Source organism: Neomonachus schauinslandi, chromosome X (genome assembly GCF_002201575.2).
Source record: "Neomonachus schauinslandi chromosome X, ASM220157v2, whole genome shotgun sequence".
In the NCBI taxonomy this organism is placed as follows: domain Eukaryota; kingdom Metazoa; phylum Chordata; class Mammalia; order Carnivora; family Phocidae; genus Neomonachus; species Neomonachus schauinslandi.
The window spans coordinates 106433912-106458182 of NC_058419.1; the positions used below are offsets into that span (position 1 = coordinate 106433912).

General features: G+C 41.4%; 1 protein-coding gene across 1 annotated transcript in view; it reads right to left on the reverse strand.

Annotated features, from left to right (window-relative positions):
* PDK3 (pyruvate dehydrogenase kinase 3) overlaps positions 1-24271 on the reverse strand; it is a 63624-nt gene that overhangs the window by 21852 nt on the left and 17501 nt on the right. Inside the window, exons 2-5 of the mRNA XM_021705650.1 lie at positions 19708-19849; positions 16304-16375; positions 12508-12692; positions 10134-10223 (exon numbers count right to left, since the gene is read on the reverse strand). Coding sequence (XP_021561325.1) covers positions 10134-10223; positions 12508-12692; positions 16304-16375; positions 19708-19849 — 489 coding nt within the window. The remainder of the gene's footprint in view (positions 1-10133; positions 10224-12507; positions 12693-16303; positions 16376-19707; positions 19850-24271) is intronic.

A 24271-nucleotide genomic window follows, 5' to 3' on the forward strand; every position in this document is an offset into this window, starting at 1 on the left:
CCGATGTGGGACTCGATCCCGGGACTCCGGGATCATGACCTGAGCCGAAGGCAGTCGCTTAACCAACTGAGCCACCCAGGCGCCCCAGAACATATGTTTTCATTTCCCTTGGATATATCCCTAGGAGAGGAAAATTGCTTGATCATAAGGTATCACAATGTTTAAACATTTGAGGAAGAGCCAGAATCTTTTCCAAAGTGAGATTTTTCTTTTAAAGTTCCACATTCACAGTTTCTAAAGATCAAATATTCAGATTACTTTAAAATGCTTCGTAGGGGGCGCCTGGGTGGCTCAGTTGGTTAAGCGACTGCCTTCGGCTCAGGTCATGATCCTGGAGTCCCGGGATCGAGTCCCGCATCGGGCTCCCTGCTCGGCAGGGAGTCTGCTTCTCCCTCTGACCCTCCCCCATCTCATGTGCTCTCTCTCTCTCAAATAAATGAATAAATAAAATCTTAAAAAAAATAAATAAATTAAATAAAATGCTTCATAGGTTCGTTTGCAATGTTCTCAACTGACGCCAGGTCTTTGGAGACTGGCTTGTACTTTTTTAAAATCCTCCACATCAATACTGTGCATAGATACTTAAGATTCAAGAGGAACAGGGGCGCCTGGGTGGCTCAGTCATTAAGCGGCTGCCTTCGGCTCAGGTCACGATCCCAGGGTCCTAGGATCGAGCCCCGCATCAGGCTCCCTGCTCAGCGGGAAGCCTGCTTCTCCCTCTCCCACTCCCCCTGCTTGTGTTCCCTCTCTCACTGTGTCTCTCTCTGTCAAATAACTAAATAAAATCTTTTAAAAAAAACCCAAAAGATTCAAGAGGAACAGAAAAAAGAAAGAGGGAAAAAGTAACCCCTACAGAATTTAAATATATTAAAATTTGACACTGTCAACCTAAAATAATATAAAGATAAGATTAGGGTATGTTCAGACTATAAATTTTGGTTCATGTACTCCATATTGCTGCCGAATTAAAATTTTACATAATATTTGACCTCGAAGTAAAAATTCTGATTATTTTATTAGACTTTTAGAATTAAACCACTATAAAGAATCACAGAGACATTAGAATAACTATGACAAGATGAAACAACGAGGGACAAAGGACATGTTATTAAGAGGAAAAAAATATTTTTTAAAACAGAGTTGATCGGTGTGAAAACAGGCATTAAAGTAGGATTGATTTTAAATTCTAATAAAAGAAAATGAAACTTAGAATTATACTAAATTTACAAGTGTCTCCCTGGAGTAGAAGAAACCTCATCAAATATGTGAAAAGTCATCTTGTAAGGAGACAAGAAATCAAGACTCTCTCTTTGCTTTGGCTACACCACTAAACAATGCTACATCTCCACTTAGTGACACGATAGCACAAAGCCGACTGAGAACCTCCAAAGCCACTTTCCTTCAACCAACAAATACTGACATCTGAAAATGACGCTTTGTTAACCACATACAAAGCCAACACACCTCCACAAAACAACTGCCACAAGTATATAACACCTTTAAAGACGTTTAAACATCATTCTTCCATTCACTATAAAAGGAAAAGAACCCAGTCCCGCTAAATGTGCTAGTTCCTCATGGCACTGGCTTGGCCAGGAGCGCGAGATTATAAGAGCATTATACAGAAAAAGTATTACATCAGTATAACATGTGCAAGATGACAGAGTCCAGAAAGAAGCAAGCAACTTGAAACACAAAGACACAGTATGGGTCCTAAAACCACATGTGAATAAGAATTTTTAAACCATACTCCTAATTATAGTGTATCAATGCTGTAATGAAGAACTGCATTATGGGGGCACCAGGCTGGCTCAGTCTGTAGAGCACTGGATGGCTGGAGCCAATGTTGGGGCATTGTGAAATGGAATAATCCTTCTATCCATGAGAAAGTTTTCAAGGTGCAGTCAGTTATACTGATGACAGATCTTCTTTTTGGTCAGACTGGGAACTAAGGCCTAGAGTGTTTTTCAAAGCTGGCTGTATGTAGAATTAATTACCAAGTTAAAAAAAAAAAAAAGAGGGGCGCCTGGGTGGCTCAGTCGTTAAGCGTCTGCCTTCGGCTCAGGTCATGATCCCAGGATCCTGGGATCGAGCCCCGCATCGGGCTCCCGGCTCAGCGGGAAGCCTGCTTCTCCCTCTCCCACTCCCCCCTGCTTGTGTTCCCTCTCTTGCTGTCAATCTCTCTGTCAAATAAATAAATAAAATCTTAAAAAAAAAACAATTATAAAATGAAACCCTGGAAATTATGATACAGTAGGTCTGTACTGAGGCCTAGGAATCCATCTTTTAAAAAACTAAGGGGCGCCTGGGTGGCTCTGTCGGTTAGGCGTCCAACTCTTGGTTTTGGCTCAGGTTTTGATCTCAGGGCTGTGAGACTGAGCCCTGCATTCCATGCTCAGCACAGAGTCTGCTTAAGATTCTCTCTATCCCTCTCTCCCTCTGCCCTTACCCCTGCTTGCAAACTCTCTCTCTAAAATGAATAAATAAATCTTTAAAAAAAAAAAAAAACTTAGCAAGTAATTCTGAAGAGAAGCTAGATTTGGGGCCCACTTGCCTAGAAAGCCAAGGCTAGGTCATGCTAATTCTGTCACTGTCTCTCCCAGGACATGAATGGTCATGGGGTACTGGGGCGTATGACAGCACATATATACTCAAACAAAACAATTTCTGTTTAAGTTAAATAACATAAACATGAAAAAGCTTTAGAACAATAGCACCAAAATTCAACTACTGGCTTACTAATTCATTTCCTTTATTCTAGAGTAAAATGCAAGTTCTACTTACAATAAGCATTCTAGTAACACTTCTTTTTTTAATTAGAAGCCAGAATTGTAGAATATGATAATTTACCAAATTATTTTTGTCTGCAATATATTTGGGCCAGTATTTACCACCAATCTTTAAAAGCAAGTATCAGGAAATGACTATTATTGTCACTGAATATAAATGCTATTATTTTAAAAATCTGTTTTCAAGAAAAATAATGATCATAAAGTAACAAAACTGTCAGTGTGGCACACATATATACTTCCCCAGGCTACTCAAACTGTAAACGTATTTTCTTTAAGGGTTAGGGTGAAGGTTCACACAGCAAGTAGCCCAAAAGATTCAACTTAGCCAGGAATTAGGGTGTTTTTTTTTAAGATTTATTTTTTTATTTATTAACCTGAGAGACAAAGAGAGAGAGTGCGAGGTGGGGAGGGGCAGAGGGAGAGGGAAAGATTCTCAAAGCAGACTCCCCACTGAAAATGGAGCCCAATGCAGGGCTCTGTCCCAGGACCCTGAGATCATGACATGAGCCAAAATCAAGAGTCGGACGCTCAATTGACTGAGCCACCCAGGTGCCCCAGGAATTAGCTTTAAAAAAAAAAAAAAAAGTACACAGGAATGTTTAATAGATTATGGAAATTATTTATTTTATTAGACTTTTTTATTAGAAGATTTTCCTATTCAAAATTCACCACAGAATTCTATCAAATATTAGCCTCTATCATGAAGACACATAATCATTTGTTTACAAATATAAGAGGCTAGACAAGGATAAATCTGAGTGAGTGCTGAAAAAAACAAACATGAGGGTGCCTAGGTCCCTAACTTGGGTCTAACAGGATATAAAAAACTGTCAAGCTCAAGTGTAAAAAGCCACTGGCAGAAGAAGTGACATAAATGACCACGAAGCATCACAAAGTCAGAGATATGCTGCTTTAGAAACGCTTCTAAGCTACAAAGCAATTCTGGTAAGGTATGTTTATCATCCTTCTACCCAGAACCCATCCCAAGTGGGAACCAGAGTTTAAGAACTGGACCTTCTACTCTCCAAACCACAGCCAACTAGACAAGTGGGGACAGAACATCTAATGTAGGGCAACCAATCTACAGTTCGACCAGAATCCTAAAACCTGTGGTCATGGGCAAAAAGATGGGCTGAGCCAACTAAATTCATTTGTTGAGAATTTAGGATCGAGACACCCAGGCAGGGCAGAAGACAAAAAGGACACACTGGGAGTTGTTATAATCTAGAGGGCCTGGAGTGCCCACCATTGCCCTAAACAAGTCGGTCAACCTACAGACAAGAGAAAGATGGAGGGACCATGACTTGGCAACCCCAGCTGCAAAGATACACAGAAAACAACTTTGTTTCCCAGTTCCAATGTCTATAGCTCCAACTGTGATGTGCTTCCTGCCTTTGGACTACCATGGAACCTACTAGATTCTTTTATTAAGTCTGTTTCTTGTGCTAACACAAGTGGATCTCTGTCCCTTGCAACCTGAAGAACCCTAAGTAAGAGCACAAGACATTATTTCTGAACCAGAATAATGACATTGCTCTCAGGATACCATTTGTATGCTGTTATGCTGAGCAATAACAGCATGTAGGAACAACACAGGCAAGATAACATCACTGTGAGAGCCGACTTCTGTACCAAGCATTTAAGTTTGTACCTTTAAAATGATCTTACCACAGGATTTTCCATTTTATTTCCTGGTTTCTTACAAACACAGGAGAGAAAAGGGTCACAATGGAAGGTACCTCCCAGAGGATAATAGGAACAGCTTTATAACACTAATTCTAGCATTCACTACCATGAGTCTATAATTTGCAGATGTGTAAAGGTAGATATTAATGTGCTAAGTAAGCAGCAAGGAGTCATGCTTCAGTGTCCTGCACATTTAATTAGTGTTATGCAAGATGCACCCCACTTTTACATTTATACAACTGCCTAGTCAAAAATAAAAATATTGTCCCTACCCTTCTACATAAAGGTGTTCTGTAGTCTGTCTCAAGAGATCTAAGTATGCATCATTGTTCATTCATGAAGGCTCTGTAAGGCTGTGAGACACACACATGCGCATACATAGGCCTGTGCGTGTGCACACAAGGCGTGTGGGCTAGAGATGTGACTGTGCTTAACTCATGCAGGATCTTCACAGCTGCAAAAATCAGTAGTAGAGCTGTCAGTGAAACCCAGAACCCCTACTCCCTCCACATCAAGCTTCCAGAAACAGAATGAAAGGAAAACAGTATCTGAGAGAGAGATACACCAAGTAAAGTAACTGAGAAATCTAGTAGGATATGAGAAGATAAAAAGCCAACGAAAAAATACCAACTGCTCAAAAAAGAGGAAGGGAGCAGTAAGACTTCACTAAGAGTCAAAAGATACTGTCATCTTCTTGACAGCACTCAGGAGTACTGGGAATAACTGTGAGGCGTGGGCCCTTTGAGACTTTCTGATCATTGCTCCTGGGGCATCTGGGGGTAGAGATTCCAGTGCCTTTTTGCCAGAACACATGCAAGAATTTGCAGGCCTTTTGACCATTGGTGCTCTCCACTTTGTTCATTCTCTCAGTCTTATCTTGAGCCAGAAAGAGCATCTGCTCAGGTACCGTGACACTCAGAGAATTAAGAGTGGGCCCAGAGGCAATGAAATTTACTGCTGACTGCTCAAATGTGCTTTAGTCTACAGGGAGAAGAGACCTTCCGGTTTCCTGCTAGGTTGCCCAGCCCATTTGGCCATGGTAGGAAAGGGACCTGATTTAAGGCCAATACTCCATTGAGGAATAAAGATTCTACACACCCGGCTGGAAAACCCATTCGCATACAGAGATTATGAGTATAGCAGATGAGATACAGGAAGGACTCCAACTATAATGATACAGAGGATGGAAAAGAGGCTACACTGTCAGGTGCTGAATTCATCTGGGAAGGTCGTGTGTGATGGGTGTTAGTGCTGGAGAAGGGGAACAGACGAACACTATGGATTCTGTAGAGACAAGGATTACTCACATTATTTGCTGTTGCATACTCATCTGTCAATGTGGTATGAACTCAAATGTATAAAACAACATTCTCACTGAGTTATGAAAACAGGTATTTTTATTCTCTTTTCTTTTTCCCCAATATTTTCTAAACTTTCTTCAATTAGCATTTTTTAGTATTTTGGTACCATGGTATATTAGTCCTCTCAACTGACCCAACTGGGGACAGGAGTTGAATCACTGACAAAAATGCTGGATAAAGTAGGACGCCCCGAAGTATGACTATTATTGTAAATACTAACTTCAAAATGCACATCTGAATATATAATTACCCTCTGCCAACGTTTTCAGATGTGGCCAAAGCCTTTTCCTTCGATATGGATCGGTTTGGGGTTCTAGGTCACCTTTCTTAGATAAACTATGCCACATATATCTGTGAATTCCTATCCCTATCCCTTTAAAAAGTAATAAACTTAAAGATACTTGTGAAGCAACATGAGCTCAGGTTCTTCCTGAGATTTTTACTCAGCGCTGCCCTGCAACCTAAGAGCTATCTGTTCACTGTCATTCCTTACATTTTTAAGAGACTCTTCTTTATCAAGTCTTTCCAAAACATTCAACTTGATTTTAATGGAGATAAGTCTCTTTTCTGTACTCCCATTTCTTTCGTTTACATAATACTGAAATAAATTATGGAGTCACAACAGGTGGAAAACTTATACCAATGGTCTGAGGACAAGTAAATGGCCCTTAGTAAGCATCCACCTCACCAGGTGGAAAAAGCACAACAGCATTCTAGAAAGTATGCACAAGCATACTGAGTGTGCTGTGGGTATCAGTAGGCACGATTTGTGAAGGGAATGAAGGGTGGCAGAAGAGTTGATTGTGTGAACGTAGCTTGATGTGTTTATGCACTTTCAGAAACTGAAACCACCCTCCACTGCTCAGTTCCTTACGGAAAGGAGCTGTCGAAAGACGAACAACCTGGTTTGAAAGATGCAGTGTGGGGAGCAGGGAGCACGCGAGCCCTTCCTCTTTACCACATGAGTGTGGGGCAGGAGTGTGTGTGCAAGCGTGGGTGTTGGGGAAATGGTGATCTGAGTGGCCAAAGAGCACAGGGGGTGACTGTCACAGGCCCCGGCATCGCCAGGAATCCAGGCTCTACGTTATGTGGACAAGTGGCAGGAATGATTACATGAGGACACTGCCGAAGCTTCATTCACAGCACAACAGTGGTGCCCCTGGGTAAAAAGTGGAAAACGGCCGGAGAAAGAGAGGAGTCAGAGCTGTGAGTAAGCACAGGAGGAGGAAGGGGACGATGTGGCCCGTGGTCAGACCCTGACTCCGAAGGACGAAGAAATCAGGAGGCTGTGAAGTAGCCCGGAGGCCTAAACTTTCCACTTTCAGTCCAACTGCTTTGCACCTTCAGCTAGATTTCACTACAAAACTGCTGTCCCTAGGAGGGATGCAGAAGTGGTTAAGAGCAATTCCGGCCCTTGAGAAATTTATGGCACAGTCAGAGAGCCCAACGGAAGTACAGGTAAGGCCACGACCGGAAGTACAGAACAGGGCAGGGAAGAGCAGCGCAGACAGGAAGTGCCGCAAAACGGCAGTCTTTGCACCTGAAGAGTCAAGGGCAGCAGGCTCCTCCTCCTCCTCTCCTCCGACCTGACTTCCTGACCCACGTTAGCGCCACTTCATCTCTCTGTGCCACGGAAGGGCTACCAGGTGCCCAGAATGCTCTTACTTATCTAGTTGCACTGATTCATGGTTTAAATCTCTCTGAAAGGGAATGAAAGACTGAAGAAACAATAAGATGATAAACACGGGTCTGTATAAGGACTCCTCACGTACCCATTACCAACCTCAACAGTTTTCAAAACGTGCCCAGTCTTTTCATTTTGTGTCATTTTGAGGCAAAACCCACATGTCATTCTACATCATGTGTTAACATGTCAACAATAGCATTCTAGAAGCTAGGATGCCCTTAAAAAACCATAATCACAATACTGGTATCACACCTAAAAAATGAGAAGCCAAACGACGATGATCCAGGACCACCGTTAGTAAACTTGCCTGCAGTCCTTACTGGGTGCGAGCCCTGCTTCAGGAGCTCTCTCTATATTAACTCATTTAACCCTATGATAAAGATGACTTACCGAAAGCACCATTTTATAGGTGAAGAAACTGAGGCCCAAAGAAGTTAACATAACATGTTCAAGGTTGCCCAGCTAACCCAAGTGTCCATCAGCTGATGAATCAACAAAATGCAGTATATCCATACAACGGAACATTACTCAGCGGTGAGGAATGAAGTACTAATCCATGTTGTGACGCGGAGGACCCTTGAAGACACTCTGCTAAGTGAAAGAAGCCAGACACAGAAGGCCACGTATTGTGTGATTCCACTTAACGTAAAGTGTCCAGAATAGCAAATCTAGAGAGAGTAGACCCGTGGTTGCCGAGGGCTGGGTGGGGGGAAGCGCTGACCAGCGGTCATGGAGTCTCTTTCCCCGATGAGGACGGTATGAAGTTGATGGTGGTGATGGATACACGGCTGTGCACCTGTGCTGAACCACTGAAAACCACTGAATTGTGTGTACACTTTAAAATGGGTGACTTGTATGGATATGAGAATTCAATCTCAGTAAGGCTGTTTTTAAAAAAGTAAATTATCAAAAGGTTTAACATTTATCAAACCAAGGAATATTCATGGACCATCTTAAAGGTATACACTATATTCTATATAAGTTATAAAACATATGTAAAACATAAAAGCAGACCTCAAATTGCTTATAGTTCAAAAGAAAAGACATATATGCAGTACATAATAATGCCCTTTTGGGGCACCTGGGTGGCTCAGTCGTTAAGCGTCTGCCTTCGGCTCAGGTCATGATCCCAGGGTCCTGGGATCGAGCCCCGCATTGGGCTCCCTGCTCCGCAGGAAGCCTGCTTCTCTCTCTCTCTCACTCCCCCTACTTGTGTTCCCTCTCTCGCTGTGTCTCTCTCTGTCAAATAAATAAATAAAATCTTTAAAAAAAAAAAAAATAATGCCCTTTTGCTTTCCGAATTTGTGCCTTTTTCTCTAAGGGCAGTCAACTACCTGAACCAGGCTTTCTGATTCATAAAAGCTACTGGGCTAGGGTCTGATGAACACACGCTAGAAAAAGACTGATCCTGCTCCCCTTCCACCCTGGGACCTGCAGAGGTCATGATCAACCACAGGGTTACCTTGTGAGTGAGCAATCTATAGGATTCTTAGAGAGCTGAGGCTGGGCCTATTCACCTTATAATTGAAATAATTTGAGTAGATGTATCTTACCTAAACCAAAGCCGGAACAGCTCAAAGATCCTTGGGTGAGCTAAGGCCACCATGCCTGGGTCCTTCTCCCTGGGTTTAGCAATGCCCAGAGTAAACAAACAGTACAGGTTTTCCTTACCGATAGCCATTGAAGGTCTGGTCTGTTCCCCCAATGGGGAGGCTGCACCTACTAGGCCACCTCCCTTGGCCCTCTAAGCTCAAACAGCAAAGGTCACTCTGCTTGAGGTGGGCTTGAGAGCTTCACTAAGAAGACAAGGCCCTCGTCTGCTTCCTACTGAGCTACACAGTTCAGAAAAAGTAGGAGCATCTAAGATCTGTGATGAAAACCGGGAAAGCTGTGGTCATGAAAACTTGTGGGTGTTTAGAGGAGAGAGAGGAAGGCCACAGTAGGAGATCCAATCTTGGGAAGGGTATTTTGGGGATCAAAAAACCTGAAAAAAAAACCCTGAAAAGGTCCAGGCACCTGGTGGGTCACTTACAACCAGGAAGGCTTTCCGGAGGTAACACTTACCTTAAATGAATAATGAGGAAACTGCTGTTCAAATTCAAAGTGCCTGGGTACCAAGGACGTATGGCTGTGGGGCTCTGTTCTACCCTAAGGCTACTAGAACAGTGTCCAACCAGCCCGATGGCCAGTGAACCCGTGAAGCTCACATGCCACATAGATTCCCAAACCTGGGGTGCACACCAAAAAGATGCTGGAATTTTACAAACATGTGAATTTAGCCGAACTTTAGAACATGGATTTGCATTTTCTGGAAGTTTCAGATAATGGGAGTAATCAAAACTTAGAATGTTTCTTAAGCTAACAACCATTTAGTGTTTAAGACAAAACTAGTCAATGAGGTAGAAACTCCCATTTCAAACACAGCTAATTATGCATCTTTTCCTGAACTGCCCAGAAAGAACATCTATTTGGCACAAGTGGCTTGGGCCCAGAGTGGCCTGATGAATCAGCACAGAACTCAGCACCATAACATTATGGCCGAGTTGCCTCATTTAAACCACAGTCCTACTTGGGCTACAATCACTAACATTATAGTGGTCTCCTTACCTTTCACGACATCAGCCACATTGCAGGTGGGATCAATACTTCCAATGTGTTTAGGATGAGCAGGGTTAGTGTCACCACCAAACAGAAGTGCTAAACAAACACAGAAGGGAAGGGAGAGATTAAAAACAAAGCAGGCAATGTAGCTTACAAGTTTTGAAAGGACTGTCTTATTTGTAAGAATCATTTTAGCATCTAGAGTGAGTGACTTAAAGCTAGAGAACACATAGAATGAGGGGTGATCAGCTCTACTGGACGGCAAAGGAGGAAGGCCATGCTCTAAGATCTGCTGGTTGCAGTTAGCAGGTCTGAAAGCAGTAACACGTGCCAGGGGTCCAGCCCCTTTCTCCCTGACCCCATGTGACTTGGATGAAAAAGTTCTTTTCCTCCTCAGCCAAATTTACTCACCTTCTCGGTACTACTCCCGACAGTGATTCCAACATTCACTACGTATTTAGAAAATGCAGCCTGTACTGTTAGTGTAGGCCTGCGAAGTGACTTCACTGTGAACATTTTAAATGCCTCCATCACGGGGAGTAGTTTTCAAATATTCTTTTTTTGTTCAAGTATCTTTCAAACTACATTCAAGGGGCGCCTGGTGGCTCAGTTGGTTAAGCGACTGCCTTCGGCTCAGGTCATGGTCCTGGAGTCCCAGGATCGAGTCCCGCATCAGGCTCCCTGCTCGGCAGGGAGTCTGCTTCTCCCTCTGACCCTCCCCCTCTCATGCTCTCTCTCTCTCTCTCTCTCATTCTCGCTCTCAAATAAATAAATAAAATCTTTAAAAAAAAAACTACATTCAAATACTTGCACAATACACAAGATTTACAAAATATTGCTTCTGAATAAAAGCCAAAAGGAGCCCCAAAGAGAAAAGTAATCTGAATCCAAATGTTTATAGGTATACTTATTTTCAAATCAAACAAAAATTGGGGATAACTTAGATTCCACAAAAGGAGAATTTAAATTAGGGGATAAAATAGGGAAGATTTTGGGACACCTGGGTGGCTCAGTTGTTTAAGCGTCTGCCTTCGGCTCAGGTCATGATCCCAGAGTCCTGGGATCGAGCCCTACATCGGGCTCCTTGCTCCGCAGGGAGCTTGCTTCTCCCTCTGCCTGTGCTCTCTCTCTCTTTCTCTGACAAATAAATAAATAAATAAAATCTTTAAAAAAAATAGGGGAGATTTTAAATTATGAAAAATGACAAATAAGGGCATTAGGCCAATACATAAACTTCCAAATGATTAAATGGAAGAAAAACAGAGGTGTACAAGCTTATCAGTGATCTAAAAACATGTACATATATACGTAGACAGACACATTTAGGTCAAAAAGAAATTGTAGTTATATAAGTAGCTTAACTGAATAGTAATTAGGTTCTTTTTTCATTTAAATTTCCTATAAACTGTCAGACATTTCTATTTTTAAAAGATATACATTTGGGACCAACCCACATGTAATAATTGTATAACACTCACTAATCCAAATAAATCAAATTAATAGAGATGCTCTGCCCATTTTCTGCTTCAGCAAAGAGGATGATTTAGACTCTAGACATGTAGATGCCTTTTCATAAGAATTATGAAATCAGGCAAAGAGACAATGCTGAAAATGAGCCAAAAAGTTTTTTTTGTGGCAAGAATTTTAGTTGTTTTTTTTTTTATCTGCTTAACATCCTGGTGAGTGGACTAAAACTCTCCATATGAGGCTATGGTTTGACAATCTGCTTAATCTGATTTCAATGATCACCATGAAATTAAAGATCAATCGCTCAGATGTCAAAATGCCAATTCAATATTCCCAGTATCAGTGTTTTCAAAACCAAAAAGAAAAACATATAACATCCTGGATAAAGACGAGAACCCACTCTCAGAGACACATCAAAGTACTCTCTCACCCTCACCAGGAATGTAACAGCAGAGGCTTAAAAGGCAGGCAGAGTTCCTGCCTCTAATATGAACATCAAAATTTCAAGGATTTCCATTAATAAAGAACACTAATGAAGAGCTTTTTAATAGATAGGATTTACTTAGGAAAAACTAAACTAGAAATGAAATTTCTTTTTTTTTTTTTTAAGATTTTATTTATTTGAGAGAGAGAGACACAGCGAGAGAGGGAACACAAGCAGGGGGAATGGGAGAGGGAGCAGCAGGCTTCCCACCGAGCAGGGAGCCCAATGCGGGGCTCGATCCCAGGACCCTGGGATCATGACCTGAGCCGAAGGCAGACGCTTAACGACTGAGCCACCCAGGCGCCCCTAGAAATGAAATTTCTACAGACCAAACTTCAGATCAGTAAATTCTAAGTGAAGCAACAGGAAAACATTTGGGAGAAATCACTCTGGGTGCCCTTTCAAAAGTGGATCAAAAACCCAACTTACTGTGCTGGTTAATAAGCATGCGGAAAGAGATGCGGTTGGTATAGAACCGATCCAGAAAATACTGGATGTTACTGCTAATGAATGGATCAAACCCAAATTTCTCCTTGTATTCAATCACTCCTTGTGCCATTGTAGGAACCACATCGTTGTGTCTATTTCTGACTTTAATGAGAACTTGCAGAAAGCTGTGTGGGAGGGAAAGAAAAAGTGGTCAGTCTTTATACCTCACGCACTGATGCATAAACTTCCCAGCGCTGTCTCTGGACTATTTAGGTGCTGGTATTTTTATAAGTAGAGATATTATCATTATGGGCTACAAGGAGAAACTAAAGTATTACCCAAGGTTTTGCTTGGAACTTTCTATCCAAATTCTTTCACAGACACAAAAAGTAAAAGGTTCTAGTAAAGAAAAAATGTTTAAATACCTTCTTAGGAATCCACTGACTTTATGGAAAAGTGATCACATATAATACAGGTTCCATAAATGTTTGCTGAATAATTGTAGAACACACTAACATTTCTTCTGACAACATGAAGACAATCCCCCCAGATTTCCAGGGATTTATTAGAAAGTCTTAAAGCAACAGCTTCCATGAATAAGTAATGTGAAACTTTTTAAGAGTAAAATTTTGAAATGAATTTCTCATAGCAGTCAAATACAGTGATGAAATGTAGACAGAAAAAAGGCAATTAAAACAAACCGAGTCAAGAATTATGGTATATTACTATAAAGACAGAGGGAAAAATATACTAAGAATGGTAACTAAGAACAGAGAGACAAGTCGATGGAACCAAACAAAAAGCTTGGAACAAGGCCCAAGGACAAGTAAGTATGTGTGCATAAAAATTTAGCATATTGATAAAGTGACATTCCAAGTCAGTAGGGAAACCATCAAATTAGCTGGGACAGCTGGCTACCAATTTAAGTCACGTCCCAATTTCAAGCCTTAAGCTAATAACTTAGTTAAAAGGTTTAAACATAAAAGAATAAAATCACAGAAAAAAATAAAAGAAAATCAGGTGAATAAGTAGATAGTACAGTATGCCTTGGGGTAAGGAAGGCTGTCCTAAGCTTAATACCACAGGTAGAACCCTGAAGAAACAAACGATAGGACTATGCAGAATTTCGGCATAATTCTACAGGGATACAGGTTATTAAAGTCAAAAAAACAAAGTGAAAACTGGGGAAAATACATTTGCAAGAGCTACTGTCTTTAATGAAGGAAAAGATGAGCACCCTAACAGGAAACGAGGCAAGGGATCCGGTATCAATGGGAAATTTACCACAGAGGCAATGCAAATGCCAATAACTTCCCCCTTCAAAAAGAGTAATAGAAAAGCAAAACAATGCAGAATTAGTCTCCACTCATCACACTGGCAGAGAATAACCAGTGTCCTCTAGAGTGTGGAAGCATAACTGATACATTTCTAGGGGCAATTGAGCAACATATATCAAAGACCAAAGAGATTCATTCCACTCCCAGGAATTGATCCTAGGAAAACGACAGGATTCTTAAGAGCCCTGTTTAGAGTAGCAAGAAAAATACAAACCATTCTACAACTCAATGACAGGAGGTCAAATCACATGACTTACCTGTAGACGGACCATTTTGAAACCATTAGTAATGGTATAGAGATCTATAATGTCCACAGTTATTTTTGTAAAACATATTGTGCACATATAAAAATATGGATGCCTAGGAAAAAGTACGGAATGGAAGGAAAATGTTAACGGTGGTTGTCCCCTGGTAATGGAAATTTGGAGTGACTTTCTTTTCACTTATCTGAATAGTCTTAACGTTTCTCAGTGATGAAATACTCCTGTAACAAATACACACACAAAAGACAGCAGAGATGAATAAATCAACTCTGAAACTGGAAGGTCATAATTATTCACAAGAAATTTGATAATGGACAATTTGTCCTCTACATAATGTTCTTTCTAACGTATTTATAAATTCAGTATCACTCAAGTGAAAGATTTCATTACAGTAGAGAAGCACTTCAACTTAGCAGAAGGGAGGAGACTTGCCTCAAGGGCTCGATTCTCAGAATGCTTTCCCCGGTCTTCTGGGGTCTTCTTAACTTTATCATTAAGAGAAACAAGCCTGTTCTCTAAGCTGCTTTCACCTCAGTTAAATGATCTCCGTGCCTGGGACTCCTGTACAGCTTCTCCCGGACTGGAAAAGGCTACCACTATGAGTAAAGCGACTAGCTCACCTTCCTTTCCTTCCTTTGCCAGGGGCAGCGGGCTTCTGAAACCCCAGCTATCCCGACTAGCTGTGTGAACCTGGGCAAGTCACCAAAACTCACTGAGGGAGAGCGATTATCATTATGATCTCACACGCACTGGATCCAGCACTTGGCAGTTTCCAAAGTGGGCTCATGTCCATAAATTGCATCTGACCAATAACCTGTTCCAGAAACTGAGATAGGATTCTGGGAAACATACGGCAGCAATTTAATATTATTTACTTCCACAAATCTATACCCTAAAATTTGAAGCTAGAGAAGTCAGTCCTAATTTCTAGGATGTCAGCAAAACAAACTGTTACTAGCTAATGACTTGTGAGCAAACAAAGCTTCTGGATTCGATTCCTTTAATTTCAGTACGTTAAATGAGAGCAATGGCCTCTAGCAAGAACATTGCATCTGGGGCTCTAATTCAACGCCTCCCTTTCACAAATCACAAATCCATTTGCAAAACACCTAGCAAAGTATACAACAGGTGGGTATTCTTCCCCCTTGTATTTTAATTTACAACTAAACTGGAGCTCGCTACTCAGGGCGCACACTGGTGGTTCTCGCAGTTGGTAAGTTGTGCACAACAATGCATGATGGAACTGGAACAAGGATTTACAGATCCAGCTCTGCTACCAACTCATGTTACAACTTTGGACAAGTCATTGCTCTTCTCTGACCTCAGTTTCCTTATCTGTGAACTGGAAGGGTTGGGTTGAATGCCTCGAGCTATGGGGTGCTTTTCTAACAGTGTTTCTTAGTTCTTTTTCTGGAATGCCTATATGTAAGGTGTTTGGTGTCACAACTCTGTGGACCAGGATTCTCCATAGAAAAAAATTCTTCAGCACAATAGGCCTTCCATGTGCAGTCCCTCGTGTGTACGTGAAACAGGAGGAAAGTAATGTGAAGGGGATACTTAATTTCTCTTGGGGTAAAAAAAAAAAAAAAAAAAAAAAAAAAACACTCAGAGCTAGGGTGAGTGTTTTTTCAGTTAAATGAAGATGAAAAAACAGAAACATTTTCCATCAGCTTGAGAAGTTAGCAGCCTTTGTGCGGAACAGGAGCAGAGAATTCAGGTCGTTATATTAAAAGCACACTCTTTTATGCTGCTCCAAAATAAAAGCATTACAGGTTTCCTGAGCTCAACTATTATGCTGCACTGAAAATTTGTTTTAAAAATTGAAAAAAAAAAATTTGTAAAGGACTGAGTAGGTAAATTCAGGTCTATCCAGAGGCCACTGCATTCTTAAAACTACCACTAGGTGGTACATTTACTGCAATATTTATAGTGAGTGGCCGGCACCAGTTCACCAGGAGTGAAAATTTATTAAGATCTAGATCATGAAACATAATTTAAAGGGTCCTTATTCCTTTTGTGCTATGTTAAATTAACATAAATTATTTAAAAATGTGATATTGAGTTGTTACCCATTAACAAACTTAATGCTTTCATCCAAATTACACTTCTTGGTTCTTAATGACATGAGTTCCATTTACCAAAACATTTTTTAACCTGGATGTTTTTACTGTCAGGTAAGTTTGGTACCATACTTACTTATCCAAGACGTGTGGATCTTCAGGGCTCTTATTCTCGTATTCTAAAAGTTCAAGAAAGCTCTGCATATACCTAAAAAAAGATGAGTTACTCTGTTAATTGCCTACCCAACATCCATTCCTCCTTTCCCTCTTCCTAAGAGTACCCTAAATCTTCACTCAGGTATCTACCCCATTCCCCACCATCACCAATTGCAGCCCAAATGCTGCAGGGGAAGCCGATGCCATGCAAAGCTCCTGGGTGGCCTGATTTTTCTCTGGGTAATAGTATTTTTCTCGTCACTGATTACTAACTAGTCCAGTAGTCTAGGCCTAAGCCTGTCATTGCATTGCATTCCCCTGAACAAAGGGACTGGCTCAGGAATGGGCACACTACCTCAATTCAGGCCAGTAAAATAAAAGGGAAGACGTGGTGGGGGTCTTTGGGAGAGAAATTAACTTGCTCTGCTTTTTGTACAGTGGGCTATGTAGATGTAAACCCTGGAAAGGTTGCAGCTGTTCTGCCACCAGGAGGAAATCCAGCCTGAAAATAAAGCCGACACCATGGAAAGCAGGGCCTTGATAATCTCATGAATTCTCTAAATCAACCAACACCAAAAGCTCATCCTATAGCTACACGAGCCAATGTATGGTTTAGTTGGATTTTCTGCTACTCACGAACATATTCTAACTGGTACACCAAATCTACAGTTTGATTAGCCAAGATGTGCATATGAATTGTAAGGAACACAGGTGTGACACTAAAGTGCATGCTGAGAACTTCGAAACTAGAAATAAACAGTTCCTTCTCAGAGTTAAACTAATCTCATCAACACTGCAGAGGAGGAGACGGAATGCCTCTTAGGTCCTCAGAAACAGCTTCTGGATTAAAAATAGCTACATATCTCAATCAGGGCCAGGACAGGAAATAATGTGTGCAAAATAAATATCTGGAGAACACAGAAAAATGGGATCCAGAGAGGCACATTACTGAGGCAGCTATATCTGGACAGAACCTGCTGGATCTGGAGGAGATTCGGAGATGCCAATTACTCAGAGGTGTGTCATCTCTGCTTTGGATCTGAACATGTTCCGAAAGAATTATCCCTTGATATAATTATTTCTAACAATTAATTACCACTAATCCTCCTATCCAGCTTTGGAGGGAGGATGAGGGTACTCCAGTAACAAAAAATGACTGCAAAGCATATAAATACATGAACAGGAATAATGTTTTATTAATCAGCCTCACTTGAACTTTGTAACGATGCGTGATACTAAAGTATGTTCATCTCTGGATATTCTTTTTAAAAGCTTCTGGGCAAATCAGGCTATGGATTAGGCACTGTTGAAATCATCAGGTCAAACCTCCCGCAGAGGGCAAAGTAAGCCAGAGGCAACAAGGCCCTCTATCCTGTCACACGCCAGCAGGATTCTAGGGAGATAAGCAGTTCACTTAAAGAGCAGAGTCATGAGTGGAGAGGAGCCAAAGATGCTGCTGAGCTTCCCAGCCTGAAAGTCAAGAGAACAAGAACACACTCTAGCTGAGGTGAGCTTCACGGCCTATTATGAGTAAGAGTCACTTTTAAGAGGAAAAGGAAATGACAGCTAAGCACAACGTGTGATCCTAAACTGGATTCCTGCATTGGGGAGGCGGGGATTGCTGGGGGCGGGGAAAAAAGAGCACTATTGGGGCACCTGGGTGGCTCAGGCGGTTAAGCGTCTGCCTTTGGCTCAGGTCATGATCCCAGGGTCCTGGGGTCCAGCCCCGCATCGGGCTCCCTGCTCAGCAGGGAGTCTACCTCTCCCTCTCCCTGCCACTACCCCCCTCGTGCTCTCTCTCACTCTCTCTCAAATAAATAAATAAAATCTTTTTTAAAAAAGAGCACTATGAGGGCAATTAATGAAACAAGAACAAGTTCTCCCACATTAGAAAATATTACTAAATCCATGTTAAATTCCCAAATCTGATAATCATACTGTGGTTTTCTAAGAGTTGTTCTAAGGAGATACATACCAAAGTCGTTAGGGGTAGAGGGGCATGTCTGCCATTAACCTAAATGGTTTAGGGAAAAAAATAGTGTGTATCATATATGTTATGTGTGTACCACGTTTGATATACCCTAAGTGTACACACATACACACACACATCCAAAGAGAGTGAGCGCGAATATGAATGAGAACAGCAGGACAAATGGCACCGAATGTTAACAATTAGTGAATCTGGGTGAAGGTATACGGCAATTCTTGCTACTAGTCTTGTACATCTTTCTGTTATATAGGAAATTATTTCGAAATTGATTTTTTTTAAAAAAAAAAAAAAGGAAGAAGTGACATGCATGTGTTTGGGATGGCTACAGAAGAGAAATGTGAGACAAAAAAAAAAGAGCTGACTCCAGCATTTAACTCTATACTTCGCCAGCTGAATCACTTTGAAGCCCCCGAAGTAACTTTTACATAAGCGATAGGCAGCGTGACTGTCAGTCACTGCCACCAGGCCCAGGGAACTTGAAGGCCAGCTAGTCAACCTCCAATCCCCACCACAATGACCCCAATAGTGACTGTACACTTTCTGCGGGAAAATTTCGGATGATGCTCTTGAAGCAATAAAGAAATTTCAGGCAAACAAGCACTCGCTGCTCCTGCGCACTCGCTGCTCCTGCTGGAACAAACTCTGCATCTGGGGTAGGAAGCAACGGAGGAGGAGAGCGAAGTGTTTCTCGAATATATGTGAATCCCTCTCTGAAAATACACCACCTGCTCTTACATCCTACCACTCACCGACCTCACCCTGCTTACCTAGTGGGTAGTTGAGTCACAAATTCAACTTCCTCAATTAAATAACACATGTTTGCTGCATCCGAGCTGTACGTCATCAAACTTTATGTCATTCTCTGTTGAGATTTTTTTTTTTTATTTTTCATAAGGCAAATGAAGCACATTACGTATTGGCATTTTTACAATCTGAGGTTCCCCTTTAAATGACTTAATTTTCTCTAACAGAAATACTGCCACCAAGAAACTCCTTTAACAGGAAAACAAAAGGAGCAAGACTGAGACTTGATCAAAAAGTGGCAACATCCCCTTATCCAACGGATTGCAGACCAGTCCGTGTGGGCTCCTTTAAATTTTTCTGTACTTTTTAATCTTTGTTTCAGTGAACAATTACATTTATAACCAGAAAAATAAAATTTGAAAAGTCAAGAAAGCTGTCTTGTACAGTTTAGAAGTCTTTTCATTAAGACAGTGTGAAATTGTCAGGTTAAAAAAAAAAACAAAAAACTTTTAACTGCTTGGAAAATTGCAGCTATCCTGAATGACTCATTCCCACACATGCCATACACGTACTTTTAGGGAAAATGGGATCCATGCCAGGTGTTCAGAGCATTATGGGAAGACTGATCTAAAGCCACATTATTTACTTACCAACTCTGAACCAACCCCACCGAAGGGCGGTTAAGCAAGTTATCCGGCAGAAGATTAACTTCTCTCATTGTGTTGGCCAGTCTTACAGGAAGCTCCTTTCGTAGAAACATATATGAAGTTTTCTCACATGCATTATCTCTCCCTGTTAAGAGACAATAAGTTTTCCATGATTTTATAATCTAACAGATGGAATAATAAAGTGCTCTCATGATAGCATGGTTACTGGTTAGGAGGAGAAAATTAAACAATCCTGCAGTCTCTAGTGTAATTTTTATCCTCTGAAATTGCAACTTTAAGAAAATAATTTAATTAGAATAGAAAAAGAACATTTATTCCAAGAGGCAACCTTGAGAGCAGTTTTTTTTTTTAACACAAATACATTTCTAGTGTTACCGTTAGTGATACAAAACTGACCTGGGATATAATCTGAATTTGTTTTCAAATAAACACTGTGGGAAAACTGCCAAGTACAAAAGTAGGAAAACATGTAAATCCACTCCTGTTCACAGGGGTTTCCAGAAGGCAACAGACCCATTCATTCCACAAATATTCACCACCTGTGTGTCAACTGCTTCTTCCTAAGGTTTTCTTCAAATGCGTTTCTCCAGGAATCAGAGCTTTGTCACCCTGGGAAGCAGCCACAGACCTGCTCTGATTAAGACACGGGGCTCAGGATGTGCCAGAGAAAGCAGCTCACAGGTGCGCTCAGAAGCAGAGCGATCTACTCTGTTATGTCCAAGAGGTAAGACCCAGTGTTGACCATAAAGACAGAGGTCACAGAGTCTTCTGTTGGTTGCCCTGAGCTGGTTGTGCATAAAACTTATATAACTAGGACACAGTGAGAGAAAAGGGACACAGCCACCTGAATGAGGAAACCCGAGCCTCTTCCCCAGCTGCTTTGACCAGAGCAGCATGGCCCCCAAGTTCTGCTGTAAACCTGATGATGGCTGGGGGACAGGGGACATGAGAGAAAGGACATGAGCTTTGGGGACAGAAATGTGCTTCAGCCCCAACTCCTCCATTTTGGGGGTAAGAAACCTTTGGTAAGCTTAATTGCTCTAAATCGCAGCTGCCCTAACCTGTAGAATGGGGATGAAGTTTCAGTTTTTGTAAAGACTAAATGTGGTAACAGGTATGGAGCCTGACACAAAGCAGGTGATCAATAAACATTAGTGTTCTGTCCTCTGTGATACTTACGGGTCCATCCCAACTCCCTCACACTCCATAGGCCTTCCTGATGCTCCATACTGCTGGGAGGCTGTTTGGAGATGGGCAACCTTGGCGCCAGGCCCAGAGACAAACAAGTAAGGCTCGGGGAACACTTCTCTCCTCCAAACTCTCCTCATTCTTCCAAATATGATACAGGCCGCAAACCAGAGATCCAGAAATAAATCTGATTTGCTAACACTTGCAGCCAAGTTCTGGTTTATTCCTTTCCTCTCCCCACTGAATAAGACTAGAAATAAAAGAACCCACTCATGAAAGTCATCTGCAGAACCATTCTTTCCCCCCACTGACCCCTGAACCCCCTTCTCCATGTTAAAAAAGTTAGAATAAAAGATTAGTCTTACACAATCCATCCCTTACTTCCCTCATTCTAGGTGAATATACTGAAGGCCTTCGGTGCGTCTTTAACTCATCAATGATTCTGTCTTCCACTTTTCCCCTGAGTGAGGAAAAAGGGGTGTGATATCCCAGCAATGACCTTCCATCATCTACTCTATACACATTTATTTGGCTCCAGATGATTAACATTTAAAAGGACTCTGGCTGTTTTGCTTCAGATAATATGTATCATTCCTAAAATGCTCTGTAGGATTCTTATAGACGAATCATTTTAAGTGCACTAAAAGTGCTGATACTTAAATCACGGTGAATCGTACCACAAAATGAAGGACCTGTTATTATCTAAGGTAAAATGTACATCTAACTTTTCACATGCCAGGACAAACACTTTGCATCCTGGTTAAATAGAAAGGACACCTTTTTTTCAAGCATAGAAGAAATGTCTCCGTTCTCCCTGTAGGAGAAGCAAGTGAGGGAATGCAGGAGGAGAGGAAGGGGCCCACGGGGGTTGAACTGGAACTGTGAGTAGCAGTATGAACTCAGGATTTGAAAAAATTATCTCAGTTTTTTGGACATTAAAGTTTATGTGTTTCAACTGCCATGTCCACAGCATATTAGGAGCCGCAAACTGGAAGCCTAGGGCGGGGGGGGGGGGGACGGGGAGAAGTGGGAGCTCGCTGGCAGGTGGCAAGGGGCCGTCAGGCCACATTTGTGTTGGAAACGCACAGGGCTAGACTGTTTCAGAATGTCAAGGTTTTCCGACTTTCGGAAGGTAAAAGGAGTATGTACATCCACTGTCTATGATATAGACACGATACAGCTGCGGTGAAATCATTTAAATGGAGCAGAAAAAAGACCATGGCCTGAAGTAAGTTCAGGTCATGTTTTGCCACCAAAGGTATGAAAAAACAACTACAAGTTTTAGAGCTTTTTTTTTTTTTTAAAGATTTTGTCAGAGAGAGAGCGCGCGAGCGTGCACGCGCACAAGCAGGGGGAGTGGCAGGCAGAGGGGGACGCAGGCTCCCGGCTGAGCAAAGAGCTTGATGCAGGACTCGATCCCAGGACCCTGGGATCATGACCTGAGCTGAAGGCAGCCGCTTAACCATCTGAGCCACCCAGGCGTCCCAAGTTTTAGAGCTTTTTGAACTTCAGAATTCAGATAAAAGACAGGAGACCTCCAGAACAATATATTAGGCCAAGATCATGTGCCAGAGTTAGACTTGGGTTTGAACGCTGACTTGAGCCTCCCGAGCTTTATGGACGTGGCAAGTGTCATTACACTTCTAAGCCCCTGTACAGTTGGCTACAGGAACACTACCTACTTCATAGAGGTGTAGTAAGGGTTAAAAAGTGCTTAATATATAACACCACAACCTCTTAAAATTTAGAAGAGGGGGCTCATTAAAGAGCCAGCACTAATGATTGCAAAGGATGATAAAGCAGAACAGCCTGAGGCCATGGGGTGCCAGAGCAAACAACCTGATACTTGCTAAGCCCCGAGAGCTCTGCTACATTCTGGTCCAGTGCGGTTGCCTCTGCTCATTTGATGATTCTACATAATTAAAAAGGGATTAAAAGGGATTAAAGTATGTTGTGTCCCTACCATCCACTTTTATTTATTTTAAATTAAAAGGCCTTTGGTCACCTCTGAACTAACTAGAAAATTCAACGACTAGGTATGGTCTAAGATAACCAAATACCAGGAGGCATTTATTCTAGCCCTCTTGGATTATCAGCTTGTTATGAACGAGCAGAGAAAGAACCGTGTTTTGTCTCTGTATCCCCCATGGCAGCAATGAGAGGACTTGACCTATGGTAGTTTCTCAATGATTTACTGGGAAGATAGAGAATACTTTTAATACTTTTTAAAAAAAGAATATCTGAAAAATCTCAGGTTTTGCCTCCTACATTCTTACTTAGCTTTAGAGATGAATTCTTTGTACTCAGATACCTTAATTACACATCAGTTTAAACAAGGGGGTAAGCCTTTTTTAGTTAATTAGTGAACGTAAAAATAAATATGAAAGGTCCAACATTTTTTTAACCTTTCTGTGGTTTTCATGGAAGTTGAAAGTATTTTGTCCTATGTACTAATGCTGGATACTCAGTTTAAATCAAAGAGTTCCAACAATCTTTTTTTGGTTTTTTGTTTGTTTGTTTTTTACTCAACTTAAAAAAGTTTTTTGGTTTTAATTTAATTTGGTTTTAATTGAATGTCCTCTATGAGGCTTCAGGTTTTATAAGTCTTCTGGCATACTGAGTATTTTCCAGTGATTCTTTCCAGTTATTCAGCTTCATTTTTCCCCCACTTACTTGCCTTCTCTACATTCCTTAATTTTGGTTTTCTATTTTTATTCTGCATTTCTCTGTATGCTTCACCTTATTCAATTTTATCAATTAAATTTTTTCCTAGCATCAGTTCAGAGGATGATGAAAGAGTGGGTGAGGGGCAGGGAACATTCTCTGATTTGGTGAATGCAAAGAAGTCATTGTAGTTTAACTGCATTCATTTGTATTTCTTCAGGTTTTCATGCTCATTTGATGACCCTTCAATTCTCTTCTGTTCTCTGTTTTTCTTTTTTGTTTAAAGATGTATTTATTTATCTGGGGGGGTGGGACTTTCAAGCAAGTGCAGGGAGCCATCTCGGTGACAGTTACGGTTAGAAAGGAGCGTTTGACCAGCCTTCTGAGAGCAAGAGTTCAGACTTACTCTTTATACCTGGTTTCCAGAGAGGCCTGTATGTCTGGTAAATCTTTAATCCTCTTTCTGATTAATTTACAGGAAGCAGAATATTTCTCCAGTTAATAAAGTGACCTGATAATGTATCTTACAATTAAAGCAGAGGGTTGAGCACATGCCCCCCAAAATGGAGAGTCTCCTGTCTAGATTACTTGAGGGCTCTCCTTGTCCACATCTTTCAGTTTTAACACTTGCTGGGGATGGTTTGGAAGAGGTAATAAGAGAATCAGGGAGTGAAAAAGGAGAGCAAGGAAAGAA